General features: G+C 52.8%; 12 protein-coding genes across 12 annotated transcripts; 6 read left to right on the plus strand and 6 right to left on the minus strand.

Annotated features, from left to right (window-relative positions):
* Window positions 1-1092: 1092 nt before the first annotated feature.
* ASPBRDRAFT_205976 (putative cytosolic Cu/Zn superoxide dismutase) lies at window positions 1093-2135 on the plus strand. The gene is made up of 2 exons (XM_067621762.1): window positions 1093-1473; window positions 1633-2135. The coding sequence occupies exons 1-2, from the start codon at window positions 1224-1226 to the stop codon at window positions 1944-1946; spliced, it is 564 nt and encodes a 187-aa protein (XP_067481041.1). The 5' UTR covers window positions 1093-1223; the 3' UTR covers window positions 1947-2135.
* Window positions 2136-3044: 909 nt separating this feature from the next.
* On the minus strand, window positions 3045-5865 carry ASPBRDRAFT_28974 (putative quinate pathway repressor protein QutR; the record flags this gene model as incomplete). Its single annotated transcript, XM_067622586.1, has 2 exons — window positions 3045-3299; window positions 3361-5865. The coding sequence occupies 2 exons, from the start codon at window positions 5863-5865 to the stop codon at window positions 3045-3047; spliced, it is 2760 nt and encodes a 919-aa protein (XP_067481042.1).
* An 850-nt stretch (window positions 5866-6715) lies between these two features.
* ASPBRDRAFT_517013 (uncharacterized protein) lies at window positions 6716-7417 on the minus strand. The gene has a single exon (XM_067626778.1). It carries the CDS (start codon window positions 7260-7262, stop codon window positions 6834-6836), a length of 429 nt encoding a protein of 142 aa, XP_067481043.1. The 5' UTR covers window positions 7263-7417; the 3' UTR covers window positions 6716-6833.
* Window positions 7418-10665, plus strand: ASPBRDRAFT_517014 (putative C6 transcription factor QutA). Its single transcript, XM_067626779.1, has 3 exons — window positions 7418-10202; window positions 10250-10490; window positions 10544-10665. Exons 1-2 carry the CDS (start codon window positions 7573-7575, stop codon window positions 10422-10424), a joined length of 2805 nt encoding a protein of 934 aa, XP_067481044.1. The 5' UTR covers window positions 7418-7572; the 3' UTR covers window positions 10425-10490; window positions 10544-10665.
* Window positions 10666-10853: 188 nt separating this feature from the next.
* On the minus strand, window positions 10854-11336 carry ASPBRDRAFT_194708 (type II 3-dehydroquinate dehydratase; the record flags this gene model as incomplete). The annotated part of the gene is made up of 1 exon (XM_067620787.1): window positions 10854-11336. One exon carries the CDS (start codon window positions 11334-11336, stop codon window positions 10854-10856), a length of 483 nt encoding a protein of 160 aa, XP_067481045.1.
* Window positions 11337-12682: 1346 nt separating this feature from the next.
* ASPBRDRAFT_28977 (sugar porter family MFS transporter) lies at window positions 12683-14557 on the plus strand (the record flags this gene model as incomplete). The annotated part of the gene is made up of 3 exons (XM_067622588.1): window positions 12683-13219; window positions 13275-14351; window positions 14411-14557. 3 exons carry the CDS (start codon window positions 12683-12685, stop codon window positions 14555-14557), a joined length of 1761 nt encoding a protein of 586 aa, XP_067481046.1.
* Window positions 14558-14872: 315 nt separating this feature from the next.
* ASPBRDRAFT_41515 (sugar phosphate isomerase/epimerase family protein) lies at window positions 14873-16443 on the plus strand. The gene has a single exon (XM_067624584.1). It carries the CDS (start codon window positions 15184-15186, stop codon window positions 16297-16299), a length of 1116 nt encoding a protein of 371 aa, XP_067481047.1. The 5' UTR covers window positions 14873-15183; the 3' UTR covers window positions 16300-16443.
* Window positions 16444-16663: 220 nt separating this feature from the next.
* ASPBRDRAFT_41516 (uncharacterized protein) lies at window positions 16664-19101 on the plus strand. The gene is made up of 7 exons (XM_067624585.1): window positions 16664-16832; window positions 16895-17004; window positions 17057-17198; window positions 17254-17341; window positions 17398-17805; window positions 17853-17943; window positions 17987-19101. Exons 1-7 carry the CDS (start codon window positions 16755-16757, stop codon window positions 19020-19022), a joined length of 1953 nt encoding a protein of 650 aa, XP_067481048.1. The 5' UTR covers window positions 16664-16754; the 3' UTR covers window positions 19023-19101.
* Window positions 19102-19274: 173 nt separating this feature from the next.
* On the minus strand, window positions 19275-21710 carry ASPBRDRAFT_28980 (DUF3405 domain-containing protein; the record flags this gene model as incomplete). The annotated part of the gene is made up of 1 exon (XM_067622589.1): window positions 19275-21710. One exon carries the CDS (start codon window positions 21708-21710, stop codon window positions 19275-19277), a length of 2436 nt encoding a protein of 811 aa, XP_067481049.1.
* Window positions 21711-22313: 603 nt separating this feature from the next.
* ASPBRDRAFT_41520 (uncharacterized protein) lies at window positions 22314-22945 on the minus strand. Its single transcript, XM_067624586.1, has one exon. It carries the CDS (start codon window positions 22565-22567, stop codon window positions 22409-22411), a length of 159 nt encoding a protein of 52 aa, XP_067481050.1. The 5' UTR covers window positions 22568-22945; the 3' UTR covers window positions 22314-22408.
* A 670-nt stretch (window positions 22946-23615) lies between these two features.
* Window positions 23616-25131, plus strand: ASPBRDRAFT_53903 (uncharacterized protein; the record flags this gene model as incomplete). The annotated part of the gene is made up of 3 exons (XM_067627139.1): window positions 23616-23632; window positions 23714-24523; window positions 25119-25131. 3 exons carry the CDS (start codon window positions 23616-23618, stop codon window positions 25129-25131), a joined length of 840 nt encoding a protein of 279 aa, XP_067481051.1.
* Window positions 25097-26203, minus strand: arfA (putative ADP-ribosylation factor). Its single transcript, XM_067624587.1, has 4 exons — window positions 26028-26203; window positions 25618-25862; window positions 25470-25535; window positions 25097-25381 (listed from the first exon to the last, which is right to left on the minus strand). Exons 1-4 carry the CDS (start codon window positions 26173-26175, stop codon window positions 25289-25291), a joined length of 552 nt encoding a protein of 183 aa, XP_067481052.1. The 5' UTR covers window positions 26176-26203; the 3' UTR covers window positions 25097-25288.
* Between the last annotated feature and the right edge of the window lie 647 nt (window positions 26204-26850).

Below are 26850 nucleotides of genomic sequence, written 5' to 3' on the forward strand. Positions count from 1 at the left end.
TACTGTGTGGGAAATACTGCCGAACTAATGAAGCAGGATCGATGGCTGTCTGCCAAAGATAAGCATGGCAAGTCCCTTTGCGGTGAAGTCGACACCCTTCCATTTTCGCTACAATATCCCTAGCTGGTAAGTATACGATCCTGGTTATGTTGGCTTGCTTTCTAATATGTCAAGTAAGTATTTCATTGGTAAATTTGCACCACCGAAAAATACTACAAGCTTTTAACGACATCTGATTTCCATCCACCACTAGACACTGTCTAGGATGTTGTGGAAATATGGACTTTTTGCCGACTATCAAGTCAATCCAGACAGACTATGAAATGTGTCATGCCACTGAAAATACCATTCTGCTTCCAGAGTCATGACATTATTTCAACCTAGGACTTTCTGTCTTACACCCAGGGCCTCCACAGCTGCTTTTCAGAGCTTGCTTCATCAGACAATTTACATATTTGCCCCCATGCTCAGTAATCTGAGGCTGCTCACAAGTACTCAAGGAGTAGAGCAGAGACAGGAATAATGGAGGTTGAAACAGGAACAAGAAAAGAAAAGAAAAGAAGCCAAGTGGGATCGCTATTGAACCTTCTGGGCAAATGTGTAGAGTCGGTGAACTTAATACCAGCCATTATAATCAATCTTAACCCTGTGACAGCGGTGCAATCAACATTAACCTTGCCCTTGACAACTTTGACAGCAAAGTCACCAAATTCAATTATCCTCGCTTGATGGTACAATTTTACAAGGACTCCTTAGCAGAACAATGCTGGTGTAACCTGCCTCAAACCGTTTCTCTGACACCCCCCACGGTCATGCCAATAATTCCCAGGCATCCACGTTCGCTTCCCAATCCGGACCAACGAATCCGGATCATGGCAAGGGATGCAACCACCGATTCAGCACATCCGCGGTGAATGGGTCATTGTCTCACCTCAATGTGTCCCCTTACACCATGCATGGTCCCTTATAAAGCGGCCCCGGAATCAAGGGGCGACGAGGGGTTGCAGCAAAACAAAGACCCAGACGACCGACTCGCTGGATTCATCCATTGTTAACCGCGATCGTCGTTCTTTCTTCGGTCAGGTACCATCATTCTGCTCCTGCATCAAGGTATATACTTATATCCAACCTGTAAATCCGTCGCAAATCTGCTCAAACCCTCTCACCACCCACTAACTCACCTACGCATTCTTAGAGAGCCAAACTCGCTTGCTAAAACAAAGATGCTATTCAAATCCACCCTCCTTGCGACCGTCACGGCGTTGTGCCTCTCCGCTACGGGCACGGCCCAGGGCGCAAGCACCAATGCTCCCGTCGTCACAGACAACGATGACTTGGTCTTCCACGCCCAGCTACAGCCCAAGGACAACACCACGGTTCGCGGGGCTGTGACCATCTTCCCTACCCCTAGCAATGTGGGCGTCCTCGTCTCGGCGCAGTTCTGGGGAATTCCCGATAATGGCCAGCAATTGGGTACGTCTCCCTTTTCCTCCCGCGCCTTCATCTTCTACTATCCATACATCATATGGGGCGTGTGTCTAAAGTTTCCACACGAGACCAAACCCAAACCCAAACCTTGAGTTAATAACAAGCCTACACAACCATACTGATGAATTTTATGAAAATCAATAGTCTACCACATCCACCAAAAGCCCGTCCCCGAGGACGGAAACTGCTACAGCACCGGCTCCCACCTAGACCCTTACGGCCGGGGCGATGCCACCCCCTGCGACATCAACGCGCCTGAGACCTGTCAAGTGGGCGATCTCAGTGGCAAGCATGGACCGATCTGGGCGCCGAACAACGAGGTGTTCAGCACCACGTATTCGGACTGGTTCCTTTCCAATGTGGAAGGTGAGCCTGCCTTCTTTGGGAATCGCTCACTGGTCGTGCATGCGGCGGACAACTCGCGCCTGGCATGCGGAAACTTTGTGCAGCTGAAGTAAGGCTGGGTTAATAAAAACCTGATTGGGACATCCATGTATTGTTAGACTGGTGTATTGAGTTGGGATCGCAATTAATGCTTTTCTATTCATATAGTTAATACGCCCTTACCTGCGTCAGACTGCACAGCCCCAGGGTGTTGCAACGCTGTGAAGCCTGGAATGAATGAAATTACCTTACCTACCATAGCCTACCTGTTAAGAGACATGTTTGATTTAACCTCAATAATACAATAAACTTTCTCTTGACATACCTTTGTATCTAGTGATAGAGCAAAACAGGCATCACTCATCTAAAATTAGTTATCAACTTGTGTAGCCTGCACACACTATCTGAAAAGTCTCCCAATTTCCTGGCGGCATGTCCAGACATTGGATCAATCGTAATACAGACTAAATACTCAAGCAGCAAAATAAATACTGTAGTAAGCAAAAATAGTAACACACTCAATTCACCTTGTATCATGGAATCCAAAGCACGATTATTACTACTACTAAGTACAATAAGCTGAACGGAAATAGTAACAGAATGTGCGGATCTGAAGTGAAGTGCCCAACTACAAGATACTATCTAGTTTGGAAATAAGATCCAGCTTCGAGATAAGTTAGTTATTCTTTACTAAAATTTCGTCTACATTGCACAGAGTACCATTACTGTAGGAAGGAATTTCTACGCATTGCTTACTATTCTGATTCTGGAGAGGAGCTCTTGGCATTTATTGTTTCATTATGTGTTGTCATTGGAGTATAGAGAAAGATAATCGAGTCGTGTTCTCTTGATGATACGTACGTAATAGTCATCATAAGTAATATCATATCATGGGCAGGGCAGGCAGTGCTAGGTCGTCATGCTGCGTTTGCTGCAATGTCCGCGGCGACTGGTGTGTCCATGCCTGGGGCGGGCGTGCTCGTGTTCAGCGAGCATTGCTCGTCCACATGCCACCGTGGTAAAAGAACAAAGTCCCGCGGAAGTGGCTGCATGCTGACTGACGGACCATCCAGGTACGGGCATGCCGAAGACGGGCAGCCAATGGTGGCTTTTCATATGCGACATTTGACAGCTGGGGCTTTTGCATGGCATATTCTGGGCCAATGAGCACTTCAGGTCGGTTGTCCATCTAGGTTCTCGATCCGGCTTTGGATGGCCTGCTCGTCGTATTGACCTTCTTCGCCCTCGTATTCCTTCAAGACTACTGTTCGCATGAGCCGTCGTGGCGCCCGGCGACCTGTAAACAGCTCGAACTGGGCGAAACCTTGCTCTGGGAGGACATCTAGTCCGTCCAGGGCCACCCAGCCACGGTGCGAAAGTGCTCGGATTTGTTTCATCAATGGGGTATTGAGCGTTTTGTACGCCAGCTGCATACGAGTTAGTATCAATCAAAATACAGGGCGTAATTAGAGTAGAATTGGGACTAACCTCCACAACAACGCCACCCGTCGGACTTTCGAGCCACTGCACTGGCATTTCAAAGTTCGGGGCCGGCTGCCCCCCAATGCTGTGGGTCGGGATACACGAGCAGACGACCGTCGGCTGCTTGTAGTTGGCAGGCCAGCTGTCTTGTAAGGTCCGCAGCACGTGCACTTGAGGCCGCGCCGCCGATCCGGCCTGGCCCAGGGAAGGGAGATTCTGGCGATTATAATGGTAGGCGAGTTTTTCGGCATTCGCTAGTGTCCGGTTGAAGACGAAGATATTCTGCACTCCCAGGTGGATCATGGAGTAGATGGCGGCGCGCGCCATGCCACCGGCGCCAATAACGAGCCCAGTGGACGACGGGCGGATCGCATTCGCGGGTGACAAGCCTCTCCGGAAACAATTGCCAATTCCGATCCAGTCGGTGTTGTCTCCGTGCAAGGCCTTGATCGGCCCTGCGCGACTCTTCTCCATGTACAACGAGGAATTATCGGAGTCGAGAGCTTTGTCTTCCAGCCTCCGAATCGGAATCAGCGTGTTCACGGCGCCAATGGCTCGAGCATGTGGAGACATGGAATGCAGCAGCGGAATGGCTTCTGTTTTGAACGGCAGGCTGACACTGGTGCCACCAAAATGCGGATTCTCCACCAACTCATTGAGGCCTCGCAGGGACGACGACTGGTGAAGTTTATAGTGATGCGGCATTCCGCATCTCTTATAGGCGGCGTTGTGCATGGCGGGAGACAGACTGTAGGTGATGTTGGCACCGAAAACAAAAAAGTGTAAGGGATCCAACGTGAAAGAGGCGTAGAGAGCCTCTTGCGCCTCACGCAGGGTGATACACGGCAATCCTTTCGATTGCGTCTCGGCGACCATTGATGGGTGAGTGACAGGGGTCAGAGTCGGGTTAAAGCAGCAGGACAGCCGGCCCAACGGGCCTGTGTTGTACGCGATGACAGGCAGTTGCGGGGCAGGAAGAGACTTGATATAGTCGCGAAAGCGTTGCACGGCAAAGTTATCGTCAATATTTACCGCTGGCTGTGTCAGCCGAACCATGTCGCATCCTATCCTTTTGGCTCGCTCGTAGAGCTCCATATACTGGGCGTTATCCCAGCCCCGCGTTGGTGGCTGCGTAGCAGCAAAGTGTCCGATCACCTTGCTCGACCCTTTATAAGCTATGACCTGTGAAAGTACTTTGTCGTCGTAGGACATATCTACTGTCACAAACTCCGGGGCTAACCGTAGACCGTGCTGGACTAACTTGAGGTACTCTGCATCCGACCGTCGCAAGGGATCCCTGTGTTCTGCGCCCAAGCCATAACGACTTACATTACTCTCCACATGGTATATTAATGGAACGACCGTGTTCCGTCGGACATTGGCTATCGCCCGACTAATGGTATCGGCAAAACTCGAGTCCAGACCAAGATGGGAGGAAGGTGGCTCGGCCACATCCAGCTTCAGCTCAAACGCATCGGAGGTCGACTCAAGCTCCTCGATATCTAAATCACGTTCTAACATGGACGAGATAGGGACGGTCACGGCATAGGTCCAGGTGCGCGATTCGACTGGTTGCATGGACAGAGGGAAGGATGAGTTATGGCGGCTGAGGTCCGTGGGGTCTCCCGTCGCCCACGCAATGAAACAAAGAAAATCACGCTGCAATTGTTTGAGCGTCAGGAAAGGAGTGGTTGCTTGCACTCGCTGATCAAGCTCCGATTCCAGCTGCGAGTCTTGGTGACCGTCCTTTGGAAGTGGGTGGTCCGCGATGCCCTTTTCGGAGACATTGAAGAACTCGAGGTTGGAACAGGCGCGATAGATGGGGCCCGAGAGTTCCAGAAAACGACGAACCTTGTCAGTGTTCCACGCTTTCAGGTAAGACTGGATGCTCTCGGGGTCTCGCAGGATGTAGATGACTGGATGGGTCTTTGCGTACTCCCTCAGCAACGTCTGCCCACTGCGCTCCATGGAACCTGGCCCGCATGCGATGACGCAACCCTCTTGGTTTTCGGAGAGCATGGACTCCATCACCCTGGCTTCTTGCTGACGATACTCGACCAAATCAAACTCCTTCTTGTAGGAAGCGCGTGTACGACCGGTCACCTGTTGGAAATACCGGTCTGCATCGATCAGTCGCCTTCCGGACGTAGCCGCCAGAATGACCGCTAGACTGGACTTTCCCGTGCCGCGGATTCCGGTCAACACGATGGACGCATTGGGAGCGAATTTCCTCTGAGCCTGGAAAGGCCCGTCAAAGGAAACTGGCGACTGACGATTGGAATTCAGCTCACGTAAAGAAGCATTCAGCCATGGCGATGCCTCTGAGTGTTCCGTCTGCGGGGCGGAATTGACACGGGGACGTGGAGGAGCATCGTCGCCGGGCGTAGGGTCTACTGCATGGAGGGTATTCGAGTTAAAGGAAAGATGCGACAAGCGCCTGCTACTCTGTTGCTCGACCGGACCTTCCAGCTCGTCTAGCTTGCGTTTGGGCGGATTCACGAGGATGGACATGTCGTGCACAAGGTTTTTCTTCCCCGGCTATACACGAGAAATCACAATACTGAGAAGCAGGCGATTGTTAGACCCACGCATGGCGTAGGACGCGAGAGTCAAGAAGTAATTCCTGCAGAACCGACCGGGCGCAATCGATGGTGAGCATTGGTTTGAGACGGTCACAATGAGCCTGCGGAGGAGCAAACCAACTACTCGAGTGAGCGACGTAATAATGAGAAGAGGGTGGGAAACACTCAAGACCCAAGAGTGTGGGGAGACATGAGCTAGGGAAGTAGTGTAGTGTAGATACAAGGGGAGGGGGACAAGACGAACCTGGAGTGGCTGCAGGACCGAAGAAGGAATGGAAAGGAGGGACCGGTGTGTTTGACGAGAAGGTGGAGATGGAGAATAGTAAGAACTGTTTGAGAGGAACACGAAGTGCGATCGAACCGCGGGGAAGAAACGACTGCCGAGCGAGTGGATACACTTTTTGGAGAGAGCAAAAAGTGGTTGCGGACAAAGGCTCTGCCGTCGCTGGGCGGTATTTTTGGTATGACTTTTCGTACCTACTGTTACCGCCACGTCCGGATGACCCGGAATGGCTCCGGCGGCCGAACAAGTAACAGCTAAGTTGCTAAGTTGTTGAGGAAAGTTTAGTACTTTGCAGTAGATTGAGTTAGTTAATTGGGATGTGGATGTGCCTTGTGCCTTGTCCTGCATTAATTACGGACGATTACTTGGACATTACCCCGCGGGGAGAGAGGCCAATCCCCAGAGACTGCCAGGCAGCAACCTTAGTTACATAGAGTAATACTGACTGAGTGCACACGCACTTTGGGTGCGGCTGGAAATGCCATGCGACAACTGACTGGGTTAACTTTAGTAGTCTAGTTGAGGGTCTGAAATGCTGGAATCTGAATGGCTCTCCACACCTTCTCTTCCCCCAGTTCTTCCACTCTCATCCCCCGGGCTATTCGGACAACTTCCTAATTCCCGAACCTGGGCAAAACCTCCCACATTATCCCTTTATGATTCCCACAATCCACAACCCACACAACACAAAAAGGCTTCATAATTGGTTTCGTATTACCAAATGGATTCCCCAGTCCTGGCGCTTTACTCGATCTTGTCCACCGGGAGCATTTAGCGTTTCCAATCCGTGGATTCTGATGGGCCTCTTGGGCCTCTCTGCCATTACACTTTCCACCACAGTAGCTTTTAGTTTCCCCAATCGCGATGCAGCAAAAGTGGCCATGGGGCGGCGCTGACGCTCTCCCACCCGCGGGTAAGCAGTTAGGGCCGGCTTTTTCCCCAACTTTCCTCCAGCCCGTCATGTCCGGCCAACTTTTCCTTTCTCCGCTCTTAGATCTCCCTCCCTCTCGCTCTCGCTCTTCTACTCTTTTCCCATAATCCATTCTTCCCCCCTTCGGTTCTTTTGTCTCACTCTACTTTACCACCTTCCCATTCTCTATTAGCTGTCTACGCATCATCCCTGTCCTATCTGACCGCCACCATTTTAGTCTCCTCCCCCATTCCCTGTTTGTGTTTCGCATTCGCCCGCTCACTGGCCCTCGCCTAATCGTTCCTGCGGTGGGGCCGGCCTCCAAGGGCCAATTTATGAGGTACTACCTGCCGCCGGCAAAGGATTCATCTCTGCGGCCGCACTCTTTGGAAGATGAACATGCGTCCGGAATTACCATCTAGTGGACCGTTGGATAGACGATCATGAACAGCGACACGCGCCAAGCCTCCGGGCCTGGTAGCAAGTCCAAGCGGCGATTGACGGACGTCGAGGAAAATAGCAAGCAGAGCCCTGCTGCAGACGACTTCGCCTCTAACCCCAAACGCCAACGTGTCTCCCGAGCTTGCGACAGCTGTCGCTCCAAAAAGGACAAATGCGATGGCGTGCAGCCCGTATGCTCGACTTGCGCTTCGCTCTCGCGGCCCTGTACCTACAAGGCCAATCCTAAAAAACGAGGCCTTCCGACCGGATATATTCGCACCCTCGAGTTGCTATGGGGGCTGGTTTTCAACAAGATCCAAGGCAGTGAGGAGGTGGTGCGCGCCTTGTTGAAGGCGGCCAATATTCCCAGCCATCTGGCAACAATGGGCAAGGAGGCAGAGGGATCCGATACCTTGTTGTCGTCATGGAAAAACAGTATCGTCCTGAGAGAGATCGAGCGACTGTTGACCTTTCTGGAGCAACCCGAAGAGGATCAAGCAGGTAGTCGGTTACCGGGCGAGACTGATTCCCCGCAAGACGCGGAAGGGAGCAGTGTGCTCTCAGCGGAAGCACTGGAGTGGAATCTGCCAGAGGTGATGGGAGAAGGACGAGAAGGTTCGTTGGCGGTGGTGTCTCCCATCAAGACCCCGACCGCGGTATCGACAGCTAAGAGCGCCGGGGTACGGATTACGCGGGACTCCGCGACTCAGACGGCCACAACCAACGATATCGGGGAGGATGCATCGAGCCTGTCGCTGGGTAGATTGTCGCAATGCCCGCACGACCAGGCTCTTCCCATTCCCATCCCCAAACTTCCCTCGAACGCCTGGCCCTTGTTAGACATTTACTTCTCCTACACACAATGCTGGTTTCCTATTCTTGAAAAGCACGATATTTTACGAACAGCATTCCGTCACAATGAGGACGACGCTCAGATTTCCGCCACATCACCAGGTTCTGGCGATTACGCCGCGCTGTGGGCTGTCCTGACCCTGGCCTCCATCCAGGAAGCCTCCATTTCCTCAACGCGACAACTGACCGACTTTGCGGGTGACCGGCCCGACCCAGCGCAGCTGTATGCCACGGCCAGACGCCTCATTCCCGGGGAAAATGGAAACCACGAACTCGGCCACGTGCAGGCGTTGCTGATTCTGTCCCTGGTAAAGCTAGGCCAGCAGGACTGGTCGGCGGCATGGCTACTAGTAGGACAGGCTGTACGCGTTGCTCAGAGCCTCGGGCTGAATCAGTCGCCCACGGGGCAGTCGAAGAGCGCGGAGGAAGGCAAGAGTGCACCACGGTCTAAGCACGTATTTTTGGGCTGTTTCATCTTGGAGACATTGGTTGCGATGCAGACGGGACAGGTGCCTTCGCTGCGCAAGGCAGAGCTCGTCAAAATTGGCCCGATCAACGAAGACGGATTGGAGGAGTGGCATCCGTGGGAGGACCAGACGGGTCTGCGCCCGGTCGAGCCGTCGCGCGCTTCTTTCCACCGCGGTCCTCTCCATGCCCTAAGCACATTCAACCGACTCACTTCGCTGATGTGCATTCTGAACGACTTGTGTTGTCTGAAACAGACGACGGCTGGCCCAATCGCCCAACTGGAGGCGCTGGAGCGGCAACTCCAACTCTGGGTCTCGGCGCTTCCAAAAAGCTATCGTGTTGATCTTCAGACGACCCCGGTAAAGGTGGCTTCTCCGCATATCTTTGGACTGGAGATGATGTACGAGAGCGTCGTTACGAATTTGAGCTTGCAGTTTGCATTGCAGCGAAGCGATCGGAACATGGCCGAGATGCCGCTGAAGAAGCGGGCCACGGAGAGCTCGAAACGGCTGCTCCAGTTGCTCCAGACATACATGGAAAACTACAGCCTTTCTGCCACCTGTCCTACGTTCGGCTTGATTCTCGGGGGTGGTCTGCTCCCGGCCGAAGAACGAGCGGCACCGCTGCCATTCGAACTGGACCCCGGCCTCAAAAGTAAACTTCAATCTTTTTCTGCACATCTGGCGACCGTCTGGCATATCAAGGACAGGCCTGACACGATTGTACCGGAGAAGACACCGGACCTGGCCGCGTCGATAACACCTGCACCCGCCCGACCAAGAAGCCTGTCCAACCGTGATACGGGTTCGCTCCATGCTTTCGCTCAGGCTCCGCTGCCAGGCGCGGCCGAGCCGGCACGACGAGTGAGCATGTTGGAGGACAACCGGACCAACATGGCGACACCGGATGCCTTCTTTTCGAACGGGTGGATGCGAACGCCCACAGTCGAAGACAATGTGGCACTGTCTATGCCCACTCCTGCCCCGTCACTGAATATCAACCAAGGCGGCGAGACCGCCCATCCCTCCTCTCAACTCAAAGAATCCGTTCCCCCGAATCCTCTATCTCACCATCCGCGCTCCTCCATCTCCTCTACAAAACCGATGAACAACACAGGGACACCGCTGATGCCGGACCTGACCTCCCCTTTCCACGCTACTGCACCACAGTACCCACCACCATACAGTGATGCTAGTCTCAATCTGGGATCGTTTGTCGACATTGACGGATACGGGCCGCCGCGACGACCGCGGATTGCGCCGGACTTGGACGCATTGTTTGACGAACTGGCGTCGCTGGATGGGACTGAAAAGTGAGCTTGTCACAATCTTAAGAAGTAATGTTTACTAACAAGTGCAGAACGGACAACCAGCCGGAGTTTATGCAGAACCTCGGGTTTGTGCCCGAGGCGGGAGTACCAGAGCTGTACTCGTATTCAAGCCAGGTGGAACCATTCTTGCTGGCGCAGACGCAGCAGATACCGTGCGAGGTGGGCGGGGTTCGACGCGGGTCGCAAGCAGAGGGAAAGAGATGATCAGCTAGTCTGATCGGTTCATTTCAACCCTAGGACTGGCCTGATATTCAGTCCAACTGCAGTAAGGTATGTACTGTGCTGTTTCTGCAGGTATCGAATGATACTAACTTGCAACGCAGACAGACTGCAATCCCGATCCAGAATCCGCTCGACCTCCGCTTCAGACAGCCGAGGAATAGTATATGGATCATTGTAGATATGATATACGGCACGGTATCACTTCACCTATAAGAAGGACCCATCTGGAAGAAGGGAAGAAGAAAAAGAGGACAGGCTTAAAAGCCGAGATGAGTGACGACAACCTGAACTGTACATATATGCATAATGCACCGATAGTATACCCAAACCATACCATAGCATACATAACACAAACTTTTCCCACCCCATCCATAAATTCATCCCTCATATCATGATACCATAGTATAACACTCACAATTTCCCCTCCACCACATTCAACGCCTTCCAATTCCTCGCCACATACTCCACGGCAACCCTATACCCCTGCACGCCCAAACCGACAATAATCCCACTCGCCTTATCACTAAAGAAGCTCTTATGTCTCCACTCCTCCCTCGCATGCACATTACTCACATGCAGCTCGATAAACGGGATCGCCACCCCCAGCAACGCATCCCGGATCGCCACCGAAGTATGTGTATACGCGCCCGGATTGATGATGATCGCGTCGACGTTGCCCCGTGCTTCGTGGATGCGGTCGACAATGGCGCCCTCGTGGTTCGATTGGAAGGAGGCGAATGTGCAGGAGAGGGAGGTGGCCAGCTCGGCGCAGGAGGTTTCGACTTGTGAGAGTGTGGTGCTGCCGTAGATGTGTGGTTCGCGGGTGCCGAGGAGGTTGAGGTTCGGGCCGTTGATTAGGAGGATGGATTTGGGGGTGGGGGTTTGGAGGTCCATTTTGTAGTAGTGTGTGTGTGTTTAGGTTTTGTGGATGTGTGTAGGTGGTTTGTAGTGGTGGTAGGTAGGTAGGTAGTAGAGGGAGGATGTATGAGTATTGGTGGTTGTGGTGGTGGTAGTTACCAGATGAATGTGGAGGTTTAAGTATGACTTGCATTCGTTATATCTAGAAAGTATCGGGGTTGACTTTTGCCTAGACTTGTTTCTTTCTTACTTCTTACTCACTCACTGAGTAATGCATTCGGGTCCCTGAATTACTCCGTAGGTAGGGTTTGGCTGGTTCATTCTTCGGAAGTATTGGGGTAGGTTAAGGACTACGCCGGGGCTGAGCGCTTTGCCGGGGGGCGGTGCCGAGGTGCCGAGCGGGGTATTGTAGTGTATTTGTCGAGTTGATGTATTTGATGAAAGTGGAGGTATAAATATGAAGCTGTAGGCGAGATTACAGTGTGAACGAGTCATGAAGTATCTAGTCCTCACTGTTTAGGTCTTCGGTGTAGTTCTTGTTGTTGGTTTAGTGTATACATCTAGCTGCGTTGCAGTGGTTAGTAACTCCTGGTATACATGTACACTAGGACCTACTAGGCTAGGCTATGTGTGAAAATACAATGCCTATCATTCGCTCCCTGGTTGTGTCCACGTGAGTGCACACGTTTCTCTCATGTTTAATTTTTTCCCACAACCATCAGTCTGGCCAGTGCATCCCCGTGGGGAATTAGCTAACATCATTGGCTCTTCGCTGCGATCTTCGCTTCTCATCCCGAGATCGTCCTCCGATTGCGGAGGAGCCAGTCAACAGCAGTATAGACTCATCTGCGTAGACACCAGATTGGCTCGCTACCTACACCCCCCTATACCCTCCCCACAATCCGCCATGGCTCTCGTTTCCCTTGCCCTATCTGGCTTGCCCAGTCTGTGTCTACTGTTTAGTGTCTACTGTGTCCTCCCCGGTGGCGGAAAATTTGCAGTGTAGGTCAGTGCGCAACACGAGGCCTGTCCATGGCTCGTCCACTCGCCCTGAGAAGTCTATCCCATCCCATGCTATCCTCCCCTGCTCTTGAGAATCCTTCTGGTTGAATCCTAGTCGCAAGGAAGAGATTGTTTTGCCGCCCTTTGTTTTTACCCAACAATCGCTTGGGCGTAGTCTGATATCTGGGGTAATCCTTTGCCTCCTCCCCCAGTCTTTCTCCGCACCCCAGATTTCGATTGTCCGGGGAAGGGCTATATAACCCTGCCGGGTGACTCTCCATCCCCTAAGTCTCTATCAGACTGTTGCATACACAATCTCCCTCTATCATCATTGTAACTGCTACCCATCCATCCTCTTCTCGTCCAGACAGACAGACATCATGTCTATCCTGTCGATGGTCGAGGACCGGCCCACGCCCAAGGAGGTCTACAACTGGCGTATCTACCTCCTGGCGGCCGTTGCCTCCTTCACCTCATGTATGATCGGCTACGACAGTGCCTTCATCGGCACTACCATCTCCCTCGACTCCTTCAAGAATGAGTTCCACTGGAGCTCCATGTCCACCGATAAACAAAACCTCGTCAGTGCCAATATCGTCTCCTGCTACCAGGCAGGTGCCTTCTTCGGTGCTTTCTTTGCCTATCCTATCGGCCACTTCTGGGGCCGCAAGTGGGGTCTCATGCTGTCCGCTGTGATCTTCACTCTGGGGGCGGGCCTGATGCTGGGTGCCAACGGCGACCGCGGTCTGGGGTTGATCTACGGCGGTCGTGTGCTGGCTGGCTTGGGCGTCGGTGCTGGCTCCAACTTCACGCCCATCTACATCTCCGAACTGGCCCCGCCTGCGATTCGAGGCCGGTTGGTCGGTGTCTACGAGCTAGGATGGCAGGTCGGCGGTCTCGTTGGCTTCTGGATCAACGTAAGTCCCCTCTACAGCTTCTTTTACAATCTACGGTCATAGCTGACTCGAGCAGTACGGAGTGGAGCAAACCCTGGCTCCCAGCCACAAGCAGTGGCTGATCCCCTTTGCCATCCAGCTGATCCCATCGGGCCTGCTGCTTATCGGCATCCTCTTTGTTAAAGAGTCCCCTCGCTGGCTGTTCCTGCGCGGTCGCCGCGAGGAAGCCATCAAGAACCTCTGCTGGATCCGCCAGATTCCTGCCGATCATATCTACATGATCGAGGAGATCGGGGCCATCGACCAGACGCTGGAGCAGCAGCGCTCCACGATCGGGCTCGGCTTCTGGAAGCCCCTCAAGGAGGCCTGGACGAACAAGCGCATCCTGTACCGGCTGTTCCTGGGCAGCATGCTCTTCTTCTGGCAGAACGGGTCCGGTATCAACGCCATCAACTACTACAGCCCGACTGTGTTCAAGAGCATCGGGTTGAAGGGCAGCAGCTCCAGCCTGCTGACCACCGGCATTTTCGGCGTGGTCAAGACCGTAGTGACCATCGTCTGGCTGCTCTACCTGATCGACCGCGTAGGCCGCCGACTGCTGCTGCTAATCGGAGCCGCCGGCGGGTCCATTTGCATGTGGATCGTGGGTGCATACATCAAAGTCGTGGACCCAACCCGCAACAAGAGCGACCACCTCAACGGGGGTGGCGTCGCAGCCATCTTCTTCTTCTACCTGTGGACAGCGTTCTACACGCCCTCCTGGAATGGCACGCCCTGGGTCATCAACTCGGAGATGTTCGATCCCAACGTCCGGTCCCTGGCCCAGGCATGCGCCGCCGGGTCCAACTGGCTCTGGAACTTCCTCATCTCGCGCTTCACGCCGCAGATGTTCGCCAAGATGGATTACGGCGTGTACTTCTTCTTCGCCAGTCTGATGATCTTGTCGATCCCCTTCGTGTTCTTCCTGATCCCGGAGACCAAGGGTATCCCGCTGGAGAACATGGACCCGCTGTTCGAGACGAAGCCCGTGTGGCGCGCCCACGCGAAGGTGTTGGCACAGATCCACGAAGACGAAGAGCGGTTCCGTCGTGACCTGGAAGATTCAGGCTACACCAAGGGGGGTGTCGAACAGGTGGAGGATACCAGCCAGAAGGTATGAGCAGACTGCAGCGGAGATGTCTAAATTGTTAGTTAGAATGGTACTGTACTTAGCGACCGATAGAGGTCAACATACTGTTGAAGATGTATACCCAATGCCAACTTTCGTTTCAAAGTCAAAAAGTCAAAGAAAAACAAACTCTCTCGGCATCAGCCACATCCAAGACTCAACCAGAGTTAACTTCCAACCAGACCATATAGAAGAACAACTGAAGAAGTAAACTAGGGATGGATAAAGGTTAAATAAAACCCTCCTGTCTCCTCTTTTGCCGCTCCGGGGCCATCCGCGGGTTAAAAGAACCGGGACACACACATCGGCCCACCCGTCCCTCAGACCACATTTCCGGGGATTCATAACCCCCCGGAAAAACGTAACCCGGGTAAAGCGCTTTGCCGGCGGGCGCGGGCGGGTGGTCAAATTCCCAGTTTCGTTTTCATTGGGAAGGGGGGGAACACCAATCAACCCTAACTAAATGGGATGTGGATGGGATGGTTAAAGTATGATGCCTGTTCCTGTTCCTGTTTTGTGAGAAGAAAAAAGTACGCTGTTTGTTTTTGACTGATCACAAATAATTGATTTCTGCAATTTTCTTTTTTTGATTGCGGTTGCACAGCATATTGAAACTAGATAGGATCGTCGATAAGGTTCGATCATCCACTAGTTGACGCGGCCTAATCACATTGATTGCTTAAGTTGTACTTTTTTTATTCCTTATCTTCTCCTCAGTTGGGGTATCGTCTATAAAAGCTTCATCTGAACCCATCTACCACCGCCAAATTTAACAATCACATCAAGAAAAATACTGAGAAAAGAAAATATAATCAAAATGCCCAACCGTCTCGGCATCGCCTCAATGTCCCTGGGCCGTCCAGGAATCCACTCCCTCCCCTGGAAACTCCACGAAGCCGCCCGTCATGGCTACAGCGGGATCGAGCTCTTCTTCGACGATCTGGACCACTACGCATCCACCCACTTCAATGGCTGCCACATCACCGCCGCGCACGCCGTGCACACCCTCTGCCAGACCCTCAACCTCACCATAATCTGCCTGCAACCCTTTGGCTTCTACGAAGGACTCGTCGACCGCGAACAAACCGAGTACCTTCTGACCGTGAAACTGCCCACCTGGTTCCAACTCGCCCGCATCCTCGACACCGACATGATCCAGGTCCCCTCGAACTTTGCCCCCGCCCAGCAAACCACCGGAGACCGGGACGTCATCGTCAGTGACCTCCAGCGCCTTGCGGACATCGGTCTGGCGCAGTCCCCGCCCTTCCGCTTCGTCTACGAGGCACTAGCCTGGGGCACGCGCGTCAACCTCTGGGATGAGGCGTATGAGATTGTTGAGGCGGTCGATCGTCCTAACTTTGGTATCTGTCTTGACACGTTTAACCTTGCGGGTCGGGTGTATGCGCACCCCGGTCGGCAGGACGGGAAGACGGTCAATGCGGAGGCGGATCTGGCGGCGTCATTGAAGAAGTTGCGCGAGACGGTGGATGTCAAGAAGGTGTTTTACGTGCAGGTGGTGGATGGTGAGAGGCTGGAGAGGCCGTTGGATGAGACGCATCCGTTTCATGTGGAGGGCCAGCCGGTGCGCATGAATTGGAGCCGCAATGCGAGGTTGTTTGCCTTTGAGGAGGATCGCGGTGGCTATTTGCCGATTGAGGAGACTGCCCGGGCGTTCTTTGATACGGGATTCGAGGGCTGGGTGTCCTTGGAGTTGTTTAGTCGCACGCTGGCGGAGAAGGGGACTGGCGTGGTTACGGAGCATGCGAGACGCGGGTTGGAGTCGTGGAAGGAGTTGTGTAGGAGGTTGAAGTTTGTGGGCGCTGAGCCGGGTTTGGACTTTGTTCCGGCGGAGTTGAAGGTTCAGTCTGTTGCTGTTGGCAGTGGGAAGGGGATCGAACAGGAGGATATGGGGGTGGTGCAGCATCGGTTGTGATGCTATACTACTAGTCAGTAGTAGTTACGGTGTATATGTGCTCAATGCTGGTTTGTATATATGATGTTATTTCGGGTTGGTTTGGCATGTTATGTTTTAGATACAAGGATAGACTATACTATGGAATTATGTGTTAACTCTGATACTACATTACAGCAACTACTACTATGTATAGTCATAATAGCTGGTGGCAGCTACAGCTATTCTTCTATAAACATCAAGAAATAGTTAAGTACTAACTAGTGACTTGGTTGCAGATAAAGTGAGGCAATCGGCAGCCTGACTAATCCTCACATGACAGTGGGTCATCACCGCCAGATCGCGACTCTTCATACTTCCACCATTCCACTAGTCCCATCTACACTGCTCACTGCTCCTCTCCTCCCCATCGATCCCAGTTTCCAGGATCCTGGAATGCTCCGCTGCATCTTCAGTCACAAATTCCCCTAGCGGCTATGGCCCAAGCTCAGGCTCCCGCAAAGTCGGTCCGCTTGGCTACCGCATGCACTGAGTGCCAGCGTCGGAAGCAAAAGGCAAGCATCCGAGCCTATGATCTTGAGCAGCTGAAGTACACGTACTAACAAACGGTGTATAGTGTAGCCGGGAATGGCCCTGCAATCACTGTCAAGCACGAAGGATCGCTCATCTCTGTAAATTCGCCCCAAAGAAGGTGCTCAAGGCTAAGCCTGTCTGTAATAACCCAAGGTCCGCTCATGTAGTTGCCTAGATTGACCTAGACCACTGTTGACGCTCGCAGGGCCATAGACGTCTCTTCGAGCGACGATGGACATAGCCGGACGGAATCAGTCGTGTCGGGCATTGCCACCGGTGACGATTTCCGCATGCTGGGATACCTCCCCGATAACGACGATCTACTCCCAAATGGCGCTGAGCAATATGTAAGACTGCAAGTTCGTCTAGAACTGGCCATATGCTAAGTACTTCTGGCTATAGCAATCAGCCGCACTATCGCCCTCACATGGACTCGTATCGCCCGAGGTGGAAAAAGCAATTCGCACTATTCCCCCCAAACCTTATACAGGTAAATGTGGCGGTGGCTCTTCGTGATAGCTTGCTTACCTGTGCGACTTGTGTCAGATATCCTGGTTCAGTATTTCCTGAGTGAGATGAACGACCAGTACTATTGTCTCTACCCACCGACTTTCTCACACGATTATGCAACGTGGTGGTCAGGGAAAGCTAATGGCCAGTCATTGACGCCCGCCTTTACAGCCCTGCTACTGCATGTTTGCGCCTGCGCTATTCTCTACTTGGATGTCGAAACACGGCAGCAATTGGAGAGTGACTTGGGTGAAAACTATACCAGTCTTTCCGAACAGTACCATCATGCTGCTAAGCAACTCAGCAATACCATTGGACCAGGCAAAGGTGGATTAACACAAGTACAACAACTCTTCCTTGGTGCAATATGGTACAAGACCGAAGCATTATTTGTCGAGTCATGGCATGCCTTGGGATCTGCAATCCACGAGGCCCAAGAACTAGGTCAGTGCCCTCGTACATCTAGCCAGTCGGATACTGATCCGCAATAGGAATGCACCGGAGTTCCTCCAAAGCAAAGGTATCTGAATTCGAACGGGAGATGAGAAGACGAATATGGTGTCTCCTCTACACCTGGGACTGGTAAGCCCACCACCCTTCCAAATGTGCCATACTAATCCTGCAGGCAAATATCCCTCCTCCTATCGCGACCATTCATCATCAACAGCAGCTACTGTTCCTTCGAACTACCCAACCTACGACTCGAGACATCCAACACAGAAGCAAACACACCCTCGCCAGTCACATCCATATCCCTCCAATGCCAACTAGGACAGAGAATCTCCAAAATCCCCGGTGTCATGAGCGGCATCCTATCACCGAACCAAGCCGTCGCCATCCAACAGGAAGTCACCCGATGGACCGAAACCTTCCCCCCAATCTTCCGCCTCGCAAACCCCGACACAACCCATGACCACACCCATGCCTACATACCAATGCAACGCCACCAACTTCACGCCCTAGCCCACATGGTCACCTTCATGCCCCTGAAACCCTGTCTCACCATCGACCCCTCCACCCAGAATACACCCACCCTCGAAAAGTCCCTCCAACCAACCGCCGTATCCTGCGCCCTGAACCTAATGCTCTCGGCCCAGCAACTCCAATCCCAACTCCTCCCCGCAAATGGCAAATTCCACTTCGCACCGTTCCTAATCTTCGACACGGCTGCATATCTCTGCTCCGCACTTATCCATGATAAACATCGAGACCTTCCTCAACGAGAGAAGGTACTCGACTCGATATCTCTATCCTTAAGTACATTGAAAGATGTCGCCAGAACGGCCAAAACAGGCGCTACTTGTTATGCTGTTCTTGCGAAGATTGTGGGTAATATTTCTCTCTCTGCGGAGGAGAGGGAGGTGATCTGGGCGCAGAGGTCTCCTGCTACAGCAACTTCTACATCTACCAGTGATGATAGCGATGATGTAGGACGTTCTTCGTCGGAAGACAATGCTACAAGTGAACAGAATAATGGTATATCCCTGTCACTGCCAGGACTCGACTTATCTGGAATGCACCGTGATATGCACGCGTATGCGAATGGACAAGGTCTAGATGGCGTTCCCAGCATGGATCTGGATCTGGATCTGAGTGACCTGAGTCAGATTTGGGATTGGGATAACCTTGGTTTAGATTTGGATATACCTGGTATTCAATGATAACTAGTCCTTGATATTCATAGTACTACTATACGGAGGGCTGAAATATATTATGAGGTCCGTTCCAATTCTCCCTTCTTACTGCAATCTATACACACAGTGTAAATAAAATTCATATACAGTACATACATAACTTCTAGCATAACCATCATATACATACATACATTAGTCATTCGTTTATCCCAACGCCATTCACCAGTCATTCAAATGTGAATCATCCCAAAACATCCATCATCAATACGAGATAAGAAACTATTCATCCCCCCTCTCCTCCCCATCATCAATAATCATCTCCACCTCCTTAACTGGATGCAACAGCATCGGCGGCAAACACATCCTCCCCTCACCGGCCATCTCCGCCTGCTCACCCCCCTCATTATCCACCTTATACCCCAGCCAACGTTTCCACAAATTCGGCGCAAATCCAGCTGAATAGAACCACGTCGAGCCGCGGAAGTTATGTTCCCTGTCGCCGAAGACAGAAGTGCGCGCACCACCAGACGCACCGTTCCGGCCGGCATTGAATACCGATTCGAGGTACTGTGTCGGCCAGCGGCGGTCAATGTACACTGAGTGGGGCACGTAGACGGCTTTGAATCCGTGGTGGAGGGCTGTGGTGGCGGGCCACATTTCGGAGAACATGGTGTGGCGCTTGTGGATGGTTTCGTGGTGCATGGTTTGGAGGAGTTTGTTGGAGAGACGGGAGGCGGTGATGATAGAGGCGCGGCGGGGAGGAAGCCCCGTGGTGCGGTCGTAGCCGGTGACATCGTCGCGGAGGGGCCAGGTTGTGCCTTCGGGGTCGAAGAGGGGGTTAAAGACGATGAGGTCGGCTTCTTCGTCGACGCCCCATTCGTAGCGGTCTTTGTCATTCGTGGTGGGTGGGATGCCTTCGGAGGGGACTTCGAGGATGTCAGGTTCGCTGGGCCGTTCGGGACCCCAGACTGGCTTGTCGCCTTGTTGTTGCTGTTGCGCTTTCAGGTTCTCTGGGGTTCGGTCTGGACCGGGTCGAGAGGCACTGGCGGCACTCCAGAGGTTGTTGGGACTGTTGGTGCCGATGTCGGTCTGGACGCGGACCATCTGGCGGAAGTCTTCCCAGGTACCGTGCACCGAGGGGATGTAGAATCGGGCGTTTCTCTCCCAAAGGCCCTTGCGTGGTTGGGCTCGGGCCCAGTTGATGACCTTGTCGAAGAGGTGGTACCAGTGGCCGGTGTACCGGGCGTCCATTTCCCAGTTCCAGTAGTAGTCGTATCCGGGGTGCTGGTGCGCAAAGTATTGCATGGGCATGTAGGTGCTGCGGTATACGCCGTGCACGGATAGCCCGCGGGCCCATGTCTCTTCCAGGCCAGGATACATGAGATTCATCTGCCGCTCTGACCAGAGGGTAGCCATGCCGCGGAATTCGGCTGGTAGGGCCTCGTTCAGCACGCGCTCGTACACATCGTCGTCGGCCCAAACCTGGAGTGTTTCGTCTCGGACCTGGACCAGGAAATGAATGGTGTATTCGCCGCCGGACAGCAGTGACAGCTCGGAAATGAGAGCTCGCAGATACAGGACGTCGTCAGGGGTGTAGTGGAAATCATGCCACGTGCGGATCACGAATGCTGTCCGGGGTAGATAGGACCTTTCAGCATCAGACTGTGCCTTGTCCCGAGGCGCCTCCTTGACATCTGGCGCACCCACAGACATAGTACGAAAGCGGTCGGATTGCGACGCAGGAAGGTCGCGGAACCGGTGACTGTTAGAGGCCAAGCATCGATTCTGCGCAGCTGCCCAGTCGACTCGACGAAAGTCAACTGGCGGAACGTCGTCCCAAACACCCTCCGCGCCCTCACGATCGCCTTCGAGGCCCGCTCCGATACCACCCTTTCGCACGCTGTAGCCTAGGCCGTACGGACCTAGACGTCCAAAACGGTCAAAGCAAATGTCATCCTGAATACCGATCATCTCGTTGGAGCCCATGATTGCATCTGGAAACCCACGAGGTACACCAGGGTAGTGGCGCACCAGAGGAACTCGTAGGGTCTCGTCCTCATCAAGGAAACAATCTCGCTTCTCGCCATACTTTTCGACATATTCCGTAGACGAGTAGTCGGGATACGGATTGAAGATTGAGCTGGAGAGCGGCAGTGTCTGGTCCCGGGCTTGAATAATGGTATCATTCGCATCCTCCACGGTTTCAACGCCCAAAACTTCCGGGTTATCATTGGGATACTCCGGCACATGTTCGCTTCGCGATACCAAGGACCGGATACCGCCATGGTAGCGTTTCAGGAAAGGGAAACTTTCCCACTGTGCTGGCTTTGCGGCGGGCTTGGGTAACGGAACATTGACGCGGGTGACAGCTGAAAGAAAGGTAAAGCGGAACAAAGTGCAGATAAACAGAACCAAGAAGGCCAGGAGCGCAAGACAGAGCCATCTCATGATCCGATTGGGAATGCGATAGCCTGCCTTGCTGCGAGAACGGCGCGCGGGGGCCACAGGCGCTCTGTTCAGCATGGGCCGATAAGAAGCCACTGAGGAGGTGCTCGCCGAGTCATCTTCACTGTCCGAATCATACGAGCTGTAGCTATCGCGACGGTAGTGACGCCTCGGCCGCGATGGTTGCTTCTCAATGTCGACGACATCGCGACTGTCGCTTGAATAGGGTGATGATGCATCGACCTGATACCTCTTCGAACGGGCAGGCATGGCGGGGATCTATGCTCGCATGGAAAGGAGGAGATGGTGGCGACGTCAGAGGTATGCGAGTGGATCAGGCGATCAATAGAACGGCATCAAGGTTCGGAGAAAAGAATGCTCAGGAGTTGAATCTCTCTGAATCAGCATGCAATTGCTGCGGTGAGTGTACACTCAGCGTGACTGGGCCCGAGGATAGGCGTGCGACTGTTGCGCACGTCTGCGATGGTCCGCTTGCTAGAGTGGTATACCACTACTATAAAAGCAGTGAACGCAAACAAACCAGTATTAGCCACAGAAACCCCAGAGTGACCACTGATCAAGGCCAGTGGATCCCAAGCCAGTTAACAGGTAATGATGGCGAGAGCAACCCCGTATCCAACCTCGATAACAACAAAACAGTGATTACCGCCAGGCAATGGCATAGCGAGCTGTTTGGTAGATCGGCCAGGAAGCGTTGCCCAAGAGACGGCCGTGCTGATGCACTAGTCCGGCAGGACGGCTTGGCGCAAGGCATGAGGGCTGTCTCGAATCTGTAAGGCGCCTTGAGTAGCTGAGAGGAAACTTGATGATGCTTTACAATGTTGAAGCACTCTGAGATGCAGACATGGTGAAGTTGCCTTCAGATCATCTAGGAATACAACGAAACTCATCATTTGGGATGGAATGTCTTGTGCTGTCCATATGCGGTTAGAGGTATTCATGATGAGCTAGTCCAGGAATGGGAGCTTATCGCCTGAGGCATCAGTGTGACTGATCAGGCAAACAGAAGCAACACTAGAACAGAAGACAAGAACAATCAGAAGAACAACGACCAGGCAGGAGTCACACACAAAAAACACAAAACACCATCCTCGTGCCTTCCCCATTGATCTGCAAGGTGCATCTGCACTATTCTCCTTTATCCGACGCTGGCCGCCTCACCTGGACTACTGAGTATACCCGACTTCCAGCTCAAGTCTCCCCAGCATGACCAACTTACACAGTTCATCGGCAACGGCGGTAGGACTACTCTCCAATTGTCAATTGACCCAATATAACTGACAACACAGTCGTGGACTTCCGGCAGGATGGGTCTGAGCCTCCTTATAAGAAGAAAAACCAAGCATCGAGTCCAGCATGACCTTACCCACGGGCCCACAATGTTACCCCGGCTTTCTCTCCACACGCCCAAATTCCAATTCACATTCCGCCGCCAGCCATGAAAGCCTAACAACGGCCAAGCCTAAACGCATTGAGCAAGAATGTGCCCGACTGGGAGCAATGCCTCGTGAGGGAACTCTCAAAAGGGATAGGAAAAGTCACCCGCTGACTGGGTCGGCATGCCGTTGCTGACCGAATGGACGCTGCGGAAACTAACACACTAGTTGATATTTGCTTTACTTTTAGTTCCCGAAATCACTCCCATTGGAATCGCTGTCGTCATACATCACAGTGACGATGATCCCTCTCGTGTTCCAAGATCTCATGATGGCCACCATTTAATCACACACTAAATAGGTGGCACCAGATTGCTGTCCCCTATAAACTACGGTGATCAATCCTCTTTGTCGGCTTTACAGCTTTCGCCTCGCGGTACTTGCGGTGTGTGATGCAACGGTGATGATTGGCCCACCTGGCCATGCACGCTGCACCCAGCAAGTTCAGGTTCTTGATCAGGAGGTCTCGATGCCCCGACGGACAGTGCGGATTGCTTCCCCGGCCATTCAATATCAACTGGGTCCGTCCAGTATCGTGGCACCTGCGGTCTTCATGCCGACGACTAACTATAAAACGAGAAAGTAAATCGCATACTCCCGGAGGTATGCAGCTCTCCCGACTTGAAGTCAATTGAGATTGAATCTATACCACTCGTCTGTACCCTTTCTCCCACCCAAGCAGCACTAGACTTCACCACATCAATCTTAATTGACGACCATGGTCTGTACCTCCTTGTTGCTCCCCCAGCAAACCTCTATTAACACCAAACAGGAACACCCGACAACCACCCACACCTACAGTCCACCCCTGGACAGCATTTTCCTCCTCCTACCAATCCTCCTCGTGCCAACCATATTCCTCCTCCACCGTATCCACAAAGACTATCAAGCCTTCCTCGCCCTCGGGCCCGGCGGCACTCCCTCAACCCCGACAGGCTACCTCCGCATCTGCCTCCTCCGGCTCTTCACAATCAGGGACCCCCTTGAACCACCCTCGCTCCCATTGACCCTCCTCCCCAAGACCGGCCTCCTCAACTCCAGCAACCTCCCTCAACGCCATGGCCCGCGCCCTACCGTCGCCGGAATCGCTCCCCAGCGCCAAATGACGCAAAAAGCCAGTCCAGCCATGTACGAAACCCTCTCAACCGAGATCCAGAACCTAGTATCCTACAACCCCGAGACCCTCTACGAAGGGACCTCCTGTTTCGAAAAACACAGCACGGGCATGTTCTGCTCCAGCACCGACACACTCACACCCACCACCAGCACCAGCACCCAGCAACAACAGGGTGTAGTAGGTAGTACGCTCAAGGACCGCGACATCTCCTCGCTGATGATGTCCCGCAACCAACAATGGCGTCATCGCCGCACCTGCAACGGGGAAGTATGCCACGCACACCCCAGCGACGGAAGTCTGCATTTAACCCTGCATCCGGCAGACGTGAAAGCAGTGATTGAGCGGGGCTGGGGCCAGCGACATCCGTTGACGCGGGAGAGCTGGTGGTGGTGTTATTTAAGGACCGTGCCGACGGGGTTCGTCATGATCTATGCACCACGGAATCGGGAGGAGTTGGAATGCGTCTTGAAGATCATTCGTGCCGCGGCGTGGTGGGTGAGCGGGGAGGAGTTGGTCCAGCAGAAGACGCCAAAGCGGGGAGAGGGTGGACCTGTTCGTCGTCAAGTTGTGGAGGGATGCCGGTGAAACTTAATAATCATATACTATATACACTGTATATACATGGTAGTATATATCAGTTCACATATATATAGTAAGCATTTTGGGAATAATAGCTGGAATGGGAGATGTGGGGTGTGGGACGGATACATAAAAGACCGGAGGGAGGAATCTGAAAGATGGATAGACTGCACTCGATAGTAACATAGTAATAGTCATAGTCATAGTCATGTTATATTTATAAAGATGTTATCACAACTCACGAAAGTAAAAGAAAACCGGCCACTACATGCATTCGTTCTACATTCTCATTCTCATTCTCGGGCCAAATGCATCACAGCCCAGTCCATGGATATACTGCCTTCCTTTTTCCCATTTTTGTCCCTTGTTCCCGTTTCCCCCTCATTCTGCTGCAAGTCGAGAAGAAGGGGGAAAGGAAACAGCATGCGGTTGAGAAGCACAAAGGCAGAGAAGAAGTCGTAAAAAAAAGAATCGGGCGGCGCCAGGGTGACAAAAGAGATGATAAAAAAAAGTAAAAGCTAATAGCATAGAGGAATGAAGAGCCGTTAGAGAACATACAAGAACCACCAAGTTTAGCAAGCATAATCCCTTTCCCCTACACGAGGTGACTTTGCCGGCCCCGGTTCCCCATCCAGCATCCGCAACTCCCAGTTTCACAAACTTCCAGGTATTCTTCCACTCATTAGATGATCAGTTTAGTCGCGGTTCGTTTTCCGCAGCGTCTCAGCCAGCCACTCCAGACCCTCGTACAGACCGTCACCAGTCGTGGCGCAGGTAGATTGGATGTACTAGAAAGAAGGAAGCAAGCGCGTTAGTTGGGTCGATACTCGGGGATCGACACCTCAGGTGTCGATATGCGAGAGGGGTATAACTTACCCAAGGGCGGCGGGTGAGGCTCTGCAGACCAAGCTGCTGAGTGATCTCGGCAGGGCTCATGGCGTTCTAAGCAAAAAAGAAATCAAACGGTCAATATCCACTGTTTAGGCGCCCAAGTTGTTGCACGGGAAATAGATTTCAAGCATACCGGCAAATCTTGCTTGTTGGCGAACACCAGGAGAAGGGCGTCGCGGAGTTCATCCTCGTTCAACATGCGCTGCAACTCCTCACGGGCCTCGACGATACGGTCACGGTCATTGCTGTCGACAACGAAAATGATACCCTGGGTGTTCTGGAAGTAGTGTCTCCAGAGAGGACGGATCTTGTCCTGACCACCGACGTCCCAGACGGTGAACTGAATGTTCTTGTATTCGACGGTCTCGACGTTGAAACCTGCACAGCACCAGAACAACACCTGTCAGTTATATTTTCCCGTCGTGATATGAACTGCATTCCAGGCACAATATCGTTCCGTTTCGTCGTTGAGTCAAGCCCAACTATTGATCGATGCCACGTTCTGCTCTGTCTGGGCCGAGGAGAGGGAGGGAGAGGACTGACCAATCGTGGGGATGGTGGTGACGATTTCACCCAACTTGAGCTTATACAGGATGGTGGTTTTACCGGCGGCGTCGAGACCGACCATCAGAATACGCATCTCCTTGCGGCCCCATAGCCGATCGAACAACTTGGAGAAGGTGAGACCCATGACGGCGGTTGTGAGAGATTCAAAGGTCTAGGGATGAGAATGCGATGTTAGAATCAACCTGACCAAGAGAGTCCAGGGTGTGCAAGATCCACACCGCACGGTCGGAGAGGATAGAAGTGAGAGAAAGGGTCAAGCGATAGATCACAGACCTAGTGACGTCGGGCAAAGGAGGGGGAAATATAGTATAAGGGCAAAAGGGCAAGTGGTATGACGGATGGAATGGAGTGGTGGACGAGGGGCGAAGGTAATCAGGTTAAGGTAGTCACGCCGGGGAAACACGGCGGGCAAGACAAATCAGGGGGAGAAAGCGGTGGCCGTTAAGGAAAGGAGAGGAAGGAAATAGAGTGATCGGGTGACAGAAGGGAGAGGAACCAGCCGTGGGGAGAAGGGGGGCAGAGGGAGAGGGATATGGAGGGAGAGAGAGTGAAGGAAATATAGCAGGACTTACCAGGTTGCGGTTGAAGCTGGAGAAAGAGAGAGGGAGAAAGAGGGAGAGTGGAAGGCGTGGATACGACACAGACAAGAACAAGCTGGAGATAGTGAGGGATCAGTCAGTCAGTCAGTCAGTCAGTGGTCAGGCTGGTCAGGTCAGGTCTTTTTTCCTGTTCCGTACGCAAGATGACGGTTTTTTTGACGAGGTGGTGGGATTTTTGGGTCGAGAAATTCAGCCGCTCG

This window comes from Aspergillus brasiliensis, assembly GCF_001889945.1.
Source record: "Aspergillus brasiliensis CBS 101740 unplaced genomic scaffold ASPBRscaffold_4, whole genome shotgun sequence".
Classification (NCBI taxonomy): Eukaryota; Fungi; Ascomycota; class Eurotiomycetes; order Eurotiales; family Aspergillaceae; genus Aspergillus; species Aspergillus brasiliensis.